General features: G+C 44.4%; 2 protein-coding genes across 2 annotated transcripts in view; both read right to left on the bottom strand.

The window, feature by feature from the left end:
• LOC306830374 (calsyntenin-2-like) overlaps positions 1-16,139 on the bottom strand; it is a 250,424-nt gene extending 234,285 nt beyond the window's left edge. The window contains exon 1 of the mRNA XM_079353806.1: positions 15,702-16,139. Within this exon, the coding sequence (XP_079209932.1) occupies positions 15,702-15,753 (52 nt within the window). The 5' untranslated portion in view covers positions 15,754-16,139. The remainder of the gene's footprint in view (positions 1-15,701) is intronic.
• LOC306830832 (lysophosphatidic acid receptor 6-like) lies at positions 2,197-3,218 on the bottom strand. The gene has a single exon (XM_079354536.1). The coding sequence runs from the start codon at positions 3,114-3,116 to the stop codon at positions 2,250-2,252; it is 867 nt and encodes a 288-aa protein (XP_079210662.1). The 5' UTR covers positions 3,117-3,218; the 3' UTR covers positions 2,197-2,249.
• Positions 16,140-16,386: the final 247 nt, after the last annotated feature.

Raw genomic sequence — 16,386 nt, 5'->3', positions numbered from 1 at the left:
ACCCAGAGACTAATCCAGGCCTCTAAACACGACAGAACGCTCCTGCTCATTGAGGGCAAACTAAAACGAGTGCGGCACTTCTTTGGGCGGACGCTGAACGGAGTCTTTCCCGATGACGGTGGGGTTCTATGAAGGCTCTTGATGCTTTGGGGCCGTTGTCGCTCTGCTCCTTGGTGTCTCCCCTGTCCATTCTGCAGTTCAGCATTGTTTCTGTCTGTCCCTCTTTTTCTCTCTGCTCCATTTTTGGCTCTTTGTGCTGCCTGACTCTTCACAGTTGCCAAAGCTGCTGCTGCCTTTGAATAGCACTCCTCCTCTGGTCCAAGGCAGACTTGGCCGCTGCACAACATGGCTTGTTTGTGGGTCTTGGCAGCAGACCTGAATGTACCTGCTTGGGTTTTTTACCACCTTTTTTTGTGCGCTGTACTTATGTGAATGTTGATGTTTGTGTGCTCTGCAGAGGGAGAAAAAAAAGACACAGACCGGAAAAGAGTTCAAGAATGTGTGTGTATTTTCAGTTTTACCCTCGGGGATAGAGGGTCAGCTGACCGTGACCAGACTGAGCAAACACATTCATACTGCAGCAGGACCCTCCAGCCCCGGTAGATGTGGGACATCGTTCACTTACAGATGGAGAACCCTTAAGAAATGGAAGCTTGACCATGGCAAGCACAGAAATAGAAGGTAATTAACAAACATCAAATTAAATCCAAACACATGAATGAAAAACAGCTGCATCCTCCATCACTCATATATCCCCATGGAAACATATCCAGCCAATCTCGGCCACGTTAAAAACAATCCACTCCGCCTCGAACAAAGGCTGTCATACATGTCAGCTGTTTGGTGTTGAACGGGATAAGCAGGTAAAACTAATTGGACTGTGAGGCCTCTGCAGAGCAATGACGGGACAGAGTGCAGCATCATGGCTGAGAATTAAACAGATGGATGTGGGAGCTATTTTCTATCTTCAATCAAGTCGTGTTGAAAAATGAAGCCAGTAGGGAGGGTAAAAAAAAAACTATAGCACCTGCAGTGTCCCCTAGAGGCTGGATGCAATATTAACAAGCAGCATTTTTTAGAAGAATAAGAAAAGTGTTTGTGCAAAGAGGAAAGTGGTGACACTGTGACTTTTCAAGCAGCGGGGTGACCTGCTGTAGAGTGTCCTAATTATTCAACAGAAAATGCCCATGTGTTTTCCTCCAGACACTACATCTGGATTGTTTCAGATCTGCATCCTTCTTGGATCGCCTTGCTACAGGCGTGTACAGATGTCCCTCTGTTTGCCAGGATTTGGAGGACTTGAGTGTTGCTGGCTCCCAAACTGAGAGACTGTGAAAAAAAGCCTCAGCTGCATCCCAGGATTTTATAACCAGAGACGCATGAGATGGTGCCAGAAGGATGTTAAAAGCAATTATACGAAACGCTTACAAAAGGAGGAGTATGTCTTACCCCTAATCACAAAGTTTACAAAGAGTGTGAAATGAATAAGGCGTGATAGAGCAAATGATGTCTGAAGACAAGAGACCGGACATCGTGCTAAATGAGAGCTTGAGGAGTTTTTATTTCTAATGTCATATTGCTGCTTTTGAGATTTTACTGTCACTGTAACATGTCCAAAAAGCAATTAAAGGAATAAGGAATGTATTGTTAGATTCCTGTTATTCAGGTTTTATTTGTTGAAGTCATTTACTATAAAGAGATGGACAATGCATCTGAAGTCACTTTCTTGAGTAGAAAAAAAAATGAAGCCAAAATACGAAGATAACAGGTTATTGACATGCTGCTTAATTTGAGCGAGAGTCTGCGCCTCCAACATTGATCCTAGTCTGAGCAGCTTTCTGCTGCTGGAGCTTATTAGAAACATGCAGAGGCTTTTTAGCTCGGGTACAATCACTTCTATCTGAAGCAGTTCATCTGGGGCTCAAATGTTGTTCTCATAGGAACTGAAAGCAGCTTTACACGCTTCACTTTCCTCTTTACAGACACGAAGCGTCACACGTGCGTCGAGCCGACATAAGAACAAAAACAAAAGTCACCTTACCTACTATAATAAAGACACATGTGGCCATTCTTCTCATGGCACTCACATACTTCATAATTTCATATAGGAGACATTTACATAAAATACAACATAAAAGTGACCTTCTTGTGTATATAATACAGCATGCTGTGACCTTATGTCACACACAGCACAGAACTATTGTGGATATTCTGTTTGAATGACACTTGTCCTTGTGTATTGAAACCAACTATTCTCTCGCAAGGGAAGAGTCCACATCCTCGTTTCTCCTCCAGAAGCCATCGAAAGAAAAGTAGTACAACAGAGGGTCCAGGCAGCAGTTCACACTGGCGAGGCAGATAAGCGGCGTGACAGCAGGTCTCCAACTTTGAATAAAAACGGCCAAGGTCACGGGCAAGAAAAACACCATGAACATAATCAGGTTCAAGACAAAAATCAGCATGACATTCAGCTTGTTGTTGACCCGGGCAGAGTCATTCAGACGTCTCCTCAGAGTCCAAGACACCAGAGCGGTGCACACGATGTTGACAGCCAGCATGGTGAACACCAGCGCAGGCTGAACGTAACGCATCGATGAAATACGACGATGCTCAAACTCAAAACAGGAAGGTTCAGTTAAGTTGTTTAAAAACTTTGAAAAGAGCACACTCTCTGGGATGTTGATCAGCACAACAAGCAGCCAGACGAGAGCAGCAGCTCTCCAGGCGTAAGACGAGGTCCGAAGGAGGCGTGACCTCAGGGGATAAACCACAGCCAGCAGCCGGTCCACGCTGATGAAGGTGATGAAGAAGGCGCTGGAGCGGATGTTGTTGCGAAAAAGTATTGTGACAAAAGTGCACCAGAAACTGCCCAGAGGCCAGGTTCCTGTGGCGTAGAAGTAGACCCTCAGAGGTAAAGAGAACGCCAGCAGTAGGTCTGAGAGAGCCAGGTTCACCATGAAGACGACACTGGGGGATTTGAGGCTGTGGCAGCGACATAAGACCAACAGTGCCAGGGCATTGAGAGGCAGACCCACCGCTATCACAGACCCGAACACAGCAGCGTACGCCGGGTTTCTCATTTCTGTTCCGTTCTCTCCTGAAGTGTAGTTACGCATGTTTCTGCTCCCATGAGAAATGCAGAAGTACAGAAAACTGGATGTAGCTGCTGCAGCAACAAAAACCACAATGACTCTGCCACTGTGAGAAAAAAGTTCTCCCAGCATCACTCTGAGCGAAGCTCGTTACCACATGTTAAAGCGGTGGAAAATGTTGAAACAGGAAGCAGCTTCTACGTGAGGTGTCAAAGATATTTTAGTACGGCGTTCAACTGAAAGTGAGGGTTTGAGGTCATGGAAAACAAGTTTCTTGAAAGTCATTGACACTTGGAGGGAAGAGGAAGAGGAGGAAGAGGGGGCAATCAACAACATTACTTCTGACATGTTTTTAAACTACGTTTATCAATGCATAATGACATCTCTGTTATATCTCTCTATATGCAAATCTCTCACTTTCAAGAAATTACTCCACTTTAAACCAATCAGCATCGAGCTGCAACACTGATATCATGCACCATCAGTAACTCGCTGCATACCGGGCTTTCCAGCATCCTGCACACCTCTCGCATGTGAGGCTCATGCTCATTGCGCTGAACCCTCTCTCTCACACGTCTCAGAGTTTGTATTCATGAGATTCCTTCAGCAGAAGAACAGGGCTTACATCCATGAGGAGGTCGCTGATCGGCTCTCCATCCGTAACACCTGTTTGGCACGTTATTCTGTCCAATTGTGGCCATCTACAGTCGGACAAAGGAAATGCATTCAGTCCGAGCAGAAAGAAGGAGGAAGCGTATCGTCACTGTGGATGAATTTTAAATGTCAGACGGGGGTGGGATATCAAAAAAAAAAAAAAGGGGGTAAATCCCCCCATGGCCAATTTGTTCCCACACTGTGAAACTTTTGCTGCACTTGACCACGTGATAAACACAACTGTACAAACACCTCAACCACATGTGAAAAGGAAGAAACAAACCTTAAAAGCAACTTTAAACTGAGGCTAACCAGACACAGCTTCTAGTTAGCTTAGCTTTGCTAACTGGCCTAACAGGGACACTCTCACAACTGAATCTCATTGTTGTCGACCGGGTGTTCCTCATTTCTGTTCACAGCTCTGAAAACTGAGACCAGCGTCTTATCTGTTAGCCGACCTTTCTGCTATTTAGTGTTGTAGTGTGTGTGTGTGTGTGTGTGTGTGTGTGTGTGTGTGTGTTTGTTAAGATTAACTAACCTAAGTTTATCGAGGCGAATATGATTATTGCCAATATCCAACTTTGAAACATCTTCACCCTATTACATAGATCATATTTTTGTAATGTAATTAATCAATAGTTGAACTCTTCATATGAAGCATAGGTTTAACTATGTCTGCTGGAGAGAATGCATTGAGCCAGATCATATGCTGACAACACTGCAGTAATTCCTGTCTGCACAGCATGACATAAAAAGCAGGAAACATCACAGCAGGCTTTGGTTCAAGTGTCTGTGTTGATTATTGCAATCTCGAGAAACACATAAAACGACACCTAAGCCAGGAATATTTGTGTGCAATCACACCACAGCGGAAAATATCAAACTTCATATCTTTCACCTCGTCAACCAATCTGCAATTTACCACTCACTTTGTCAGCTGTAACCTTTCGAAAATTTTAAATCAAAACGGCTTCTGTAGTGGTGGCAATTATGTGATTCTGCCCGACTCGCTCACTTAAATAAAAGGTGTGGATTCATTCGGGAGCGTTTTGCTGGCTGGCTCATCAATGCATGAGGGGCACAAGAGAGCCTAAATTGATTTCTCTCTGAAAGCAGGGATGCAGTTTTCTCTTGGCCCTAATATTTTAGAGACTCGAGTGCTCCTCACGACAGATAATCTTTGTTATTAGAGCGGCAGGTTAAAAACACTGCTTTGAGATGTTGGGCCTGCTGCTGGTGTGCAGACAAGTCGACAGACACGAGGGAGTGTGTCTTTCTATCTCCTGAGTTAATATGCAACATAAAATATTTATTCTGTTGTTACTATGAATGTATTTTTTTTCTCAGTCTTCTGAGAAAGAAACAAATTAAAAAGTTTGTAAGGCGAGATCACAGATTGTTAATATGAATGTTTGAAGCTTGTCCCCCTTGTGTCCCTGCAGGGGACGCTGGAGTCCCCTGTGTGTCCCTGCAGGGGGCGCTGGAGTCCCCGTGTGTCCCTGCAGGGGGCGCTGGAGTCCCCGTGTGTTCCTGCAGGGGGCGCTGGAGTCCCCCGTGTGTCCCTGCAGGGGGCGCTGGAGTCCCCGTGTGTTCCTGCAGGGGGCGCTGGAGTCCCCCGTGTGTCCCTGCGGGGGGCGCTGGAGTCCACCGTGTGTCCCTGCGGGGGGCGCTGGAGTCCCCCGTGTGTTCCTGCAGGGGGCGCTGGAGTCCCTCGTGTGTTCCTGCAGGGGGCGCTGGAGTCCCCCGTGTGTCCCTGCAGGGGGCGCTGGAGTCCCTCGTGTGTCCCTGCAGGGGGCGCTGGAGTCCCCCGTGTGTTCCTGCAGGGGGCGCTGGAGTCCCCCGTGTGTCCCTGCAGGGGGCGCTGGAGTCCCCCGTGTGTCCCTGCAGGGGGCGCTGGACTCCCCCCGTGTGTCCCTGCAGGGGGCGCTGGAGTCCGTGCTGAAAATGCTGTCTCAGGCTAACTTTGAGTCCAGCGAACTTTCAGACCCGTTTGGTTTTTTGAACAAAACACAGAAAAATCGAAAATAAAGTTTCTCTCTGAGCCACGGTGTAAACTACCAGTGGAAATATTTTAAATATAAAAATAAAATCCATAAAAATAAAAATACAGATTTACAAAAATGTCAAAATACTGTGCAAAGATGTGCATTTCGAAAAAAACAGCAGCAACAACAAATGTGCGTGGACTTGAATTAACCACAAGTAAATAAATAATATAATATAAGGCACTAACCTACCAAATGATTAGATAAATGTTTGTTTTGGTATTTTAAGAGTTCTTTTTGTTTTTTGAGTGACTCTTGATGCTTCTGTCTTGCTGATGAGGAATAAATCTTTACACAGTCTGTCTGCTGCTTATATTGGTTTCCAGTTTGGGTGAGGGAGGGAGAGGCCAATGATGTGTTCCTGCCGTGTCCTGCTTGAGACACATTAGAGTTAGATGAACCTGGGAAATATTATTTTGAAAAATGTGTGACCATGAAGTTTAGGCTAGTCCGCTATAGTCTCCCTTCAATGCTTTTTTTTTTATTTATTTTTTTTAGTATGCATCCTTTCTTTTTGTGTTTTATTCTGTTTGGACTTCACTTGATTTTGCATCACTTTGTTTTGTAATTGCGAATGAGTCCAGATCTGCTGTCAGGTCCACAGAGAAGCACCATAGCAGCTGTGGCCCTTTCTTTATGAAGTCTTCTTTATGAAAGGTGTGACGACATTCAGTGAAGGAGAGACAGAAAATGAAGGCCGGCGTACAAGAGAAGAAAAATAAAAGATCTATGCTGGAGTAAATGAGGTCAAGTATTCGTCATGCACTTTCGTCACAGTGTGTCTGGCCTCAAGGTGAGCTGAGGCTGACTGCCATTTTCTCTCTGCCTTTATCTCTAATGAAATCACTGGTCCATTTTTGGACAGTGTGGATAAAGTGCGCACCAGGAGGAACGAGGAGACAACAACAGCTGCCCTCACATCATTAAGATTTTCATTTCTGTAACGGCAGGAGTCACAATGAGTCGTGCTCATGTGGCCTGCAGAGCCAAAGTGTGTGTGTGTGTGTGTGTGTGTCTGTGTGTGTGTGTTTTCATGACAGCACGACTACGCAGCTGTTTAGTTTGATAATGACAGAACATTGACCCATAGGACGGTGAACGCCTGTTTGCTTGTGCATGCAGCAGGATAGCAAGTGTTTGACAAGCCGGGATCTTTATGAATATGGACAAATTAATTTATTTTTTTCATTTTTCAATTTATTCTCCTCTGCTGCTTCAGTCAGGTAAATATCACGGCTGTAAACAGCCAGTCGATACGGCTGTGGAGCGTGAGGCTGCTTCTCTCTGTCTGTCACTCACTCCGTCTCTCGGAAGACAACACTGTGCTAAAGCTGCGGATTTGAAAAGATTATATGCTTTGGACAATTTCTCTGCCGTTACCCGGCTGGGCCAATGCAATTAACCCGCTTCATATGTTTCATCTGAAGCCAGAAAAAAAACAAAAAAAACAAGTTAATCTGTCCCGAGCTGCGGGGACCTTACTTTATTAGACCCACGCAACGAGAGGAAGTTGGAAATTCAAGCTCAAACGGCGCTTTAATGCATTCTGTTTTCCAATTAGCGGCTGCCATGTTACATCTTAACAGGTTCTGAAAGTATGGGCTGATTACCTATGCAAATGAGCGGAAGGCTGTAATAAAGCTGTCAACAGAAATAACCGAGTGTAACAGAGGAGAGCGTTGCCGCGTTGAGTGCACGCCGCTGGGCTAAACAAAGTGGAAACACCCCCAGAGACGCAGAAAGTTGGACAGGGACAAAGTGACCACAGTTTGACTTTAACTCTGGACAGGAAGTTGGCAAAGACTCGTCAGTCCTGAAATGTCACCTGTTTTTTGTTTTTTTTCTGGAAGTGGAGCATGCTCACTTTCTACACGAGTTAACTTTTAGCTCTCTTGAGTTTTTTTTTTCTGATGATTTAATCACTGATGAAGCTACACATGTTTTAATTATAAAAACCAGCAGACAATTAAAGCTGCCATAGCATGTTAGTGGCCTTTCTGGATGCAGGGCAAAGTAAACCACATCCTGTCACAGAGTGATGTCATCATGTAGCCGAGGTGGAAATACACAGTTCAGTATTCATCGAAGGGTTTTACGTCCATCCATCTATCAGTCCATTTATCTGGACTGCTTTTCTTTTTTTTTTTTTAAGATTTGTTTTTGGCCTTTTTGCCTTTATTGATAGAGGACAGTGGATAGAGTCGGAAAGGGGGAGAGAGTGGGGAGAGACATGCGGGAAAGTGGCCACAGGCCGGACGCGAACCCGGGCCGCCCGCGCGAGGAGCGAGGCCTCGCAACATGGTACGCGCGCTGTCGCTGCCGCTGAGCTATCGGCGCCCCCTGGACTGCTTTTCTTGTTCAGGTTTGCATGGAGCTGGAGACAATCCCAGCTGCCATTAGGCAAGAGGCGGGGTCAAACCCTGGACTGTTTGCAAGTCAGTCACAGAGCTGACAGACAGAGACAGACACTCACATCAGCAGCTAAGCTAACCAGCGTGTGTTTGGACTGTGGGAGGAAGCCGGAGAGAAGCCACGCCATGCACGGCGAGAACATGCCGACTCCACACAGAGAGGCTCCTGTCAGACGGGGATTCAAACCAGCAACCTCCTCCCTGTGAGGGGACAGCACAAAGTGGATATATAACAGTTACATTTTGAATCTTCTCTTGTTATTCTCAGACACGCACAGCCACGAACACACATCACAGGAGAACTGCTGCTGTTGAATATTTAGATTCAATTTACAGGTTTGTAAGTTGTGATGTTCTTTTTGGATTAGCTGGCTGTAAGAAACACGCAGTATAAACCACCTCATCACGACTTCCCCAACGCTGAGGCTGTACATCATGACCTTTGTCTTTACACTCCGTGCTGCTGCCCAGGTGTTAGAACAGGAAGTTTATCACTCTGTGTGGTTGTTTTCAGGTCCTTCCTGTACGCCTGTGGAGCAGCTCTGACACCTTACACCATGACCCACTTTTATAAGAAAAATACACGAGAAAAAAGTAACCGAAACCACAAAGAGGACAGGACGATATATAGCTTAGAGATACTGTACTATCACTGATGAGCGACAAGAAGTGGAGATAACTTTTTTAACAACAAAAAAAAATCATGAAGAAAATTTAAACGTGACAAAATGTGTGTTTGTTGGTGTGTTTGCTGCTCTGGAACAGTTTGTGTGTAAAAATCTGAAGTTGGAATTGGGACTTCAGGGCACCAATATAATGTACATATAAATGCCTAGAAGCATACACACATTAAAATGACCAAACTAACACACACACACACACTTAAAGTGAAGGTGCACATTGAAGTGAATCAGGTGCAGAGTGTGCAGAAGCAGCTCCTCCTGTGTGCAGCAGGCTCTGGCTCCAAATGTGTGATAACGTCTGTGCCAGCTTCACTTTTTTGCACAATGAGACGAGTTGGAGACGTATTGTCCATTTTAATATGCCAGTATATTCCATAGCGGCTCCTGTGCCAGGCGTCGGTTAATACGGCACACTGAAAAAGGATTCGCTCTGCTTTCACGTTAAATGTCCTGTAAAAGTGTAGTCCATTTATGTGGCCTATTTTCTTCATGATAAAAAGCTTGAGGAGGTGGGCTGCCCACCAGCTATTAACAAAATAAAACGATGTACTGCGGCTGTAAATCACTTCCTTCAGTCAAGCTGAGCCAATCACAGAATAACACAGGGCATGTTGTGAGAGGACGAGGGAGAAAAATCATTTCATATTCAAAAAGCAAATAACCTCCTCCAGTCTGCCAGGGGGCAAAGACTTTTACTTTGGTCTGAAAATTGAACTTATTCGATTAACATGTTTGCTTTCATCAGAAAATGTCATTTCTTTTCAAGTTCGCCCGTGTGTGTGTGTGTGTGTGTGTGTGTGTGTGTGTGTGTACAGACAAACACCGCCTCAGTAGATTTAGTGGGTGGCTCATATTAGCGTGTTTGCACAGCACATCGGCCCCCTCGAGGGAAGTGTTCTGCTCAAATCTATATGTAACATGGATCTTTTCCTTCAAGACATTTATGAAAATTGTATCTTTGATGACACACCATGCTACACAACAACACGAAGGAAGGAGCAGAATTAAACATCCGTTACTTACTATACCACTGCTACTGTTGATTAGGAACATAACATCAGCTAATTGTTTTCTGTAAATATGTAAATGTCTGCATTTGCATTGGAATAAACAAATACACATTCCCTACCCATCTCCACCTACTCAATTTGCACCGTGCATTTCCCAGAGACCACAGATAAGCCCTGCAGCAGGAGATAAGCTGCTCCGAGAGAGACAGGTGAGTGGAGTACACCGTGATGTGGAACCGCATGGTGCAAAAACAATGCACGAGGTGCTTCGAACCTTGATGAGATAGATCCACGACCGGGAGGGAAAATTGGTAGCTGAGGAAGCAATGGTGTGAAAGAAGCAGAAACAGGTGATGGAGAATAAGTGCAAGGAGAGGGGGAGCTGCTAAGTGTGGGGGGGGGGGGGGGGATTGAAATGCGTCAAAAAGCAAACAGTGAGAGGAGTCAGAGTGGGTAAGAAAGGAAAGGAGAGAAGGGAAAGCAGAGAGATGACTTTAGTTCTCTCTGGCTCCCTGAAGGGTCCCATGCATTCAGATCAGGGCTGCAGGAAGTAAGACAGACAGCTCGTATGAGGCTTTGTTCGTCAGGGCTGTATTTTCTCTTGTACTGTATTTGTGAATAAATATATGGTTATGATAAATGTGTGTGTTCCCCACAAGGGTGTCAAGATAAGGTAAAAGTGTGGAGGAAGTCAGGATTGGGTCATGCTGTAGTTTTGTGCAGGACAAGGTCCTGTAAGCTGATCTGTGGAGACAACATTGTTGATAGTAGCAGATTGCAAGCTGTGATTTTCATTTAAAAACAACTGGAAGGCAAGGTGACCGTGACCGACAGCAACTCTGCAGAGAAACAGAAAAGCTGTATGGAACTGAATGGATATCCTTTTTTTTTAAACAGCTAGGGTCTCGATTACACTACAAAAAAACATGAGAACATTATGCGTGCGAAGTTAATTGCAAAAATAAAAATGGAATATCGCAAGAAGTCAAAACGCTAGAGCATCGTAGAGTCCTTACAAACCTCCAGGTTAGCAGAACTGGTTTAGAAAATAAAGAGTCTAACATGCATGTGTAATAAGAGCTAAAAGTGGGAGTCCATTAATTAAAAGAAATGAAAGCGCACAGATGAGTTTCGGAGTGGATACAATTCAGTGATTAGATGCAATTCAAACCGATAAATATGACCAGCGTGAATAAGCAAAGAAGAGAAGCTCGGTGAAGACAGTGAGGAGAAACAGCAAGCGGATAAATCTCGTTCTACGACGAGGATGAACCTCGTGTTGTCTTTCACCCGTGAATGTGGCTTTGGTCTGCTTCCTGTCCGACAGGCAGGTGACAAACACCGGTGGTTAGCTTGTGCTAGCGTGCGTTAGCTTGCAGTGTAGGCACGAGCAGTTAACGTACACACTACATCCAGCATTGAGCGTGCACTTCTGGGGCAATGAGCCGATGTCAATGTTTACAAGCTGCAACGAACATTTCTACTGACTGTTTCAGAATGAGCCTCATTTAATTAAACATTTGAACTATGACAACATGCACTGGGTCAGGGGTCTGCAACCTGCGGCTCTTCAGCCTCCTTGTAGTGGATCCTTTAGGCCAGGGGTGTCCAAAGTGCGGCCCGGGGGCCATTTGTGGCCCTTGAGTGGATTTTTTGTGGCCCTTGACTTCAAATCGAAGAATCAGAAGATTTTGGCCCCAGGCCTCATCAGATGGCATATTTCGTTCTTTTTTTCTTTTTCATGTTAGCGAGGGAGACCTATAAAAGCCTGACTATTCTTTCCAAAAAATTAGAACACAACAGTTTCCCACAGCAATTAGTTATTGTGTATTTCATTACAAAAAGTTCCTTCCAATATTTAAAAAAAACAAACAAAAAAACCCTGTGGCCCGTGAGCGATTCTAACGCGACAATTTTGGCCCGCAAGAAAAAAAGTTTGGACACCACTGCTCTAGGCCTTCACAATAAAATAAAAAAAAACAAAAAACAAACATGAATATAAATAATGGTTATTTCGTAATTACATTTTTATTTATATATTATTATTAGTTTATTTTCTTGCACAGTTATCTTGGAGTTTGAGTTGATACCATCTAATTTGAGCAAAATGGCTCTTTTGATAATAAAGGTTGCAGACCCCTGCACTGGGTAAATATAACCTTGTTGCATCCTGCAAGCAGCTGACAGAAAAGGTTTGAGAAACACGACCTTACAGACACATTTCAAGGTCACTTACTCTGTCATCACCCGACTCATTTGCAACAACGAAAGACGGGGCGAGTGAAAAATGACTAAAGAAAGTCAATCATTTACGAAGTTAAATTAAGAAATAACCAGAGTGTGTTTAATGTGTATTATCAGTGGGGAAAGTGTGGCTGTGTGAAAGCATTATGTGGTGTGGATTGTTGAGGAGTGCACGAACAAAAAGAACTGACGGAGAGTGAAGGGTGCAGCAGGCCAAGGTTTCGCCCCCAGCCAGGACTCACCTCCTGCAGCGACAACACAAACAGACAATCAGCAGCAGGCCCACTGGCCATGTCACAGGGTCGTCACACGTTAAATAAAATGGCGGTTCAAGTTTGCGAGCATGGCGCTTTGTCCAAGTGGACTCATCTGACTGTTTTGGGTTTTCTTTCCTGTGTTGTACTTTTTCTGCCCTTAAATTCCCAGCCGTCAGCGTTTAGTTTAATGTGTTTATTCGTATTATTCCTCTCAGGAGCCACGGACAATTCCTTCAATAAGAACCAAAAGATTTTTCTTCATCAGCTCCCCACTTACTTACAATCAGCACTGAATCAGCAACACAGAGCTGTCAGCACTCATGGCTACGTTTTTCACTTTCACTTTTCCTCGCCATCATTCACATCAACTGTTTTAGATCCCAGCAACAACACTGAAGCAAAATAATGCTTCCAGGCTTCACGGTGTCTCCGCACCCCACAGCCTCCCATCCTCACTCCTTTTATCAGTGACAGGCCCGCCTCTTGGTTAAAGTGCAACACTGAAGAGAAGGGAAAAAAAATGTCAAGGCTGCCTTGGCATTTTCTCCTCGACACATTCGCCGTGCCAAGCTTATGCTCTGCCATTTCCATCCAAGCCGCCGACTCACAGCCCGGCCCACTAGCATCTCCTGCACCGGCCAGGGAAAGTAGATTACAGAGAGAAAATGTCATAAACTCTACAGAGAGGAAGCATAGGTTGTCAATTATACATGTGTCAGTGTGCTGCTATCTCTGACTCGCTCTTTCTCCGCCCACTCCAAATGACTTGGACGCCGCGCCTGGCCGACTCTCCTCCTCTGCCCTCCATGCTATCTCTGTTTCGGTCTGACATCTGTCTTTTATGACAATGCCACATGCACGTACCCACACTCCAGCATGCACACATACACCATCCCACATGGGTGCCAGAGGAGAGACAGCTGTCACAACTGATGCCCCCCCCCCTCCACCCAAACACTCACAGAAATATTCTGACAGGTTAGAAACCAGCAGTGAGGGGATTGAAAGTTGTGTTGCAAGAGATGGAGGCATGCAAGTCTACATGCAGATGGCTCTATAAATAATCAACCTCAGAGGGTCCCACAGAGGAAGACGAAAACTAGTGCAAAGAGCATGGCTTTGCTTCTAATAAAAGGCAGCTTCAGCTGAATTTGCCTTCAAGCCTATGTATGTTTGAAGGGATTTTTCTCCCCATCTCGCTCTTTCATTTTTTAAAATATAGACGGTTTACTGCTTGGTTTATCTGTGTAGACATTAACAGCATCCTTGAATCCCAGGTGCTCCAAAACAACCCCGACAATAGAACTTAAAATGCAGCTCTCTGAGTCCATAAGCTTCTCTCACCCGGGTGACGGGGGTAAACACGTTTTCATTGCATGAAGATACTGAGGTATGCAGAAACATCTGTTCCCTCTAAAACGCCAGCAAGGTTGGATCAATGTCACGTCACAGCACAGCGGACTCAGCCCGCTCCGGAGATAGGGAAGGGACAACAAAGCAAGACAATGTAACATTTAAGCAGAGTTTAGGCAAATAGGTAGAAAGATTAAAACATGCAGGTGAAGACCACCTCATGTTGTTTGTTGTTCTGAAAGATAACATTAATATCAGACAGGACCGCCAGGCCCAATGAAAAGAGCTCACATTGGGCCGCGGCATCACGGCCCAAACTCTCCATGGAGAATGTCCTTAACCACACAAACCACTGATTTATTTATTTTTATTTTGCAGGGACAATGTACTAGCGTTAAAGCTCACTGGGAAATCAAAACAAATTCAAACATTGATAAAAGCTAAATATAAAAATAACATGGCAGTGATTAAGCAGAAAGATCACAAGTGAAAATATAAGCCATGCAGGCCAAACAAGAAGCAGCATTTAGTTCATAAAAACATGCAGGACAGACGTGGAGCAGCACTGAGCAACGCACATATCCAATAACATACTTCAGTCCATATTACGTGCACACAGCAGGACATGAAACACTATCATACAACTGACATGCACAGATCACACATATAAAACATTAAGTGAGCGACGCCTGAAGCTCGAGACAAAGAGCTAAAACATGCAGGCCACAATCATTTAAAACTGATAGAATATTAGGCCTTTTTCTGCTTATAATCAATGTGTTTACTGCAATAAAGTTTCATCACCCGATCCAAAGGAAAGGTTTGATATTTACAGTTTGAATGATGTTCGCTTACATTTATATTATACCAGTTATTTTATCATGTTTTATTCCAGGTTTTTTTGTGTGTTAATAAAATTGCCATACTTTTCAGTGAGGTGTTTGTGTGAAGAGGGCTTGCAGAAGTGAGTGCACATTCCAACATGTGTTTGATGTGGCCCTTTAAACTGAATCACTCACCAACTCAAACATAGGTTTAGTTTAAGGCCCTGAACAGTTAATTACTCATCCACTTTTATATAGGTTGAGTGAGTCTTGATTCTTAATCACCTAAATTGTCTTCTCCTTAAAAGGAATTGGTTACTAGACTAGATGTCTTTCTTGTGATAAGAAACAGGCCAGGCAGGATGTGTCTTCCCCTACAGATGGTGAAAGGATTCGGGAGTAGATGCACCAATGAGAGAAGGGGAACCACTCATCCGAAGACGCATAATTTGGAAGTTGCCCCAATCGGAGGAAGGAAACCGCACATTCTTGAATGCATTATTTGGTTAGATATTCTCTGTCTAATGTATAAAAGGGTTCAGGGAAAGATAGTCGGGGCTCAGACTTCGTGAACTGATCCAGCATCTGTCTGTTGTCAGGGACGCGTAGTGTTGAACCCAGAGACTCTGTAACTTCTATTCTTGATTCATCGGGTTAATAAACTCTGTTAACCTGAAAGAGACGCCTCCAGTCATTCCTCTCATCCCATCAAAAGAATGCGCAGAGATTTAAGGTAATTATTTAGAGGAGTCAGATTTCTATTAACAACATTTAGGAAAAGGATGAAATAGCAACTTTTATCCTTCAATACCAACTTTTATCCTTCAAAACACAGGACACATTCAACAACAAGCAGACACAAGGTGGCAGCCACTCAAACTTTAAACAGCAGTCATAATCACTGTGATATTTCCAGCAGCATCATGCGAACACACAGAAGCCGATTCAGAAACTGGGACGATCCGAGGAGCACCTGAACGCCAGGACGATTTAGAATCGTCCTGACCTTTCCCCCCCCCCTGCAGCGCCACACGGATACTTTCAGAGAAAACCAGAAAGCAACGCAAGCTCAGCCTCTTCAATGAAACACAGACGAGGTTCATGCAAAGCCAGAGAAAGTGCACTTACCTCTTTGAAATGTTAGAAGTTCTCCGAATGTCCAGCAAGGAGGAACATCCATAAATCCATTTTGAAATCAACAGAGTGCTTATTCTAACCTGAGGCTAAGCGCTTATCAGTGTCTGTAGTTTATGATGTGGAGGGTTGATTGTTGTTTGAAGAGTGCAAACAGGAAGTGTTAGCTGCAGACTCTCCATGTTGCAGAAATGTAAAAATATTACGGTCAGTGTTTGATCTTAAAACAGAGATGACCTGGGGTTTTTTTCTCAAGAAGGGCACGCATACAAGACCTGGAGGAACACTAAAACATGAGCAGAAAATGGCTGCAACAGGAGAGCTGATTGGTTGAATGATTGACAGGTGTGGAAGGCGCAGGAGCGAGGGTGCGTTCAGAAAACAAACTCTTCAACACAAAAGGACATAGTGCAATAAAACAGTTCTCCTTGAGCCAAACTCTTTCTTTCACAAAGAAACACTTCAGAGCCTGTTGAAACACAGAATAATTCAATTCATCCAAGACACAGGAGTGAAACTGCTCACATTATCTGTGGCTTGGAAACGCCCAGGTGAGGCAGGAGGGGAGGAGTAAAGAAAAGTTAAAGAGGCAGTGACACTGCTGCGTTTATTTTAAACAGCATCAACCTGAGAGTGAGACAGTGTGCCTCAGAGTTTCAGAACAGAAGAGTGAATACAA

This window comes from Symphodus melops (assembly GCF_947650265.1).
Source record: "Symphodus melops genome assembly, chromosome: 10".
Classification (NCBI taxonomy): Eukaryota; Metazoa; Chordata; class Actinopteri; order Labriformes; family Labridae; genus Symphodus; species Symphodus melops.
The sequence above is the reverse complement of the archived record's forward strand: the minus strand, read 5'-3'. Positions and strand labels throughout refer to the sequence as shown.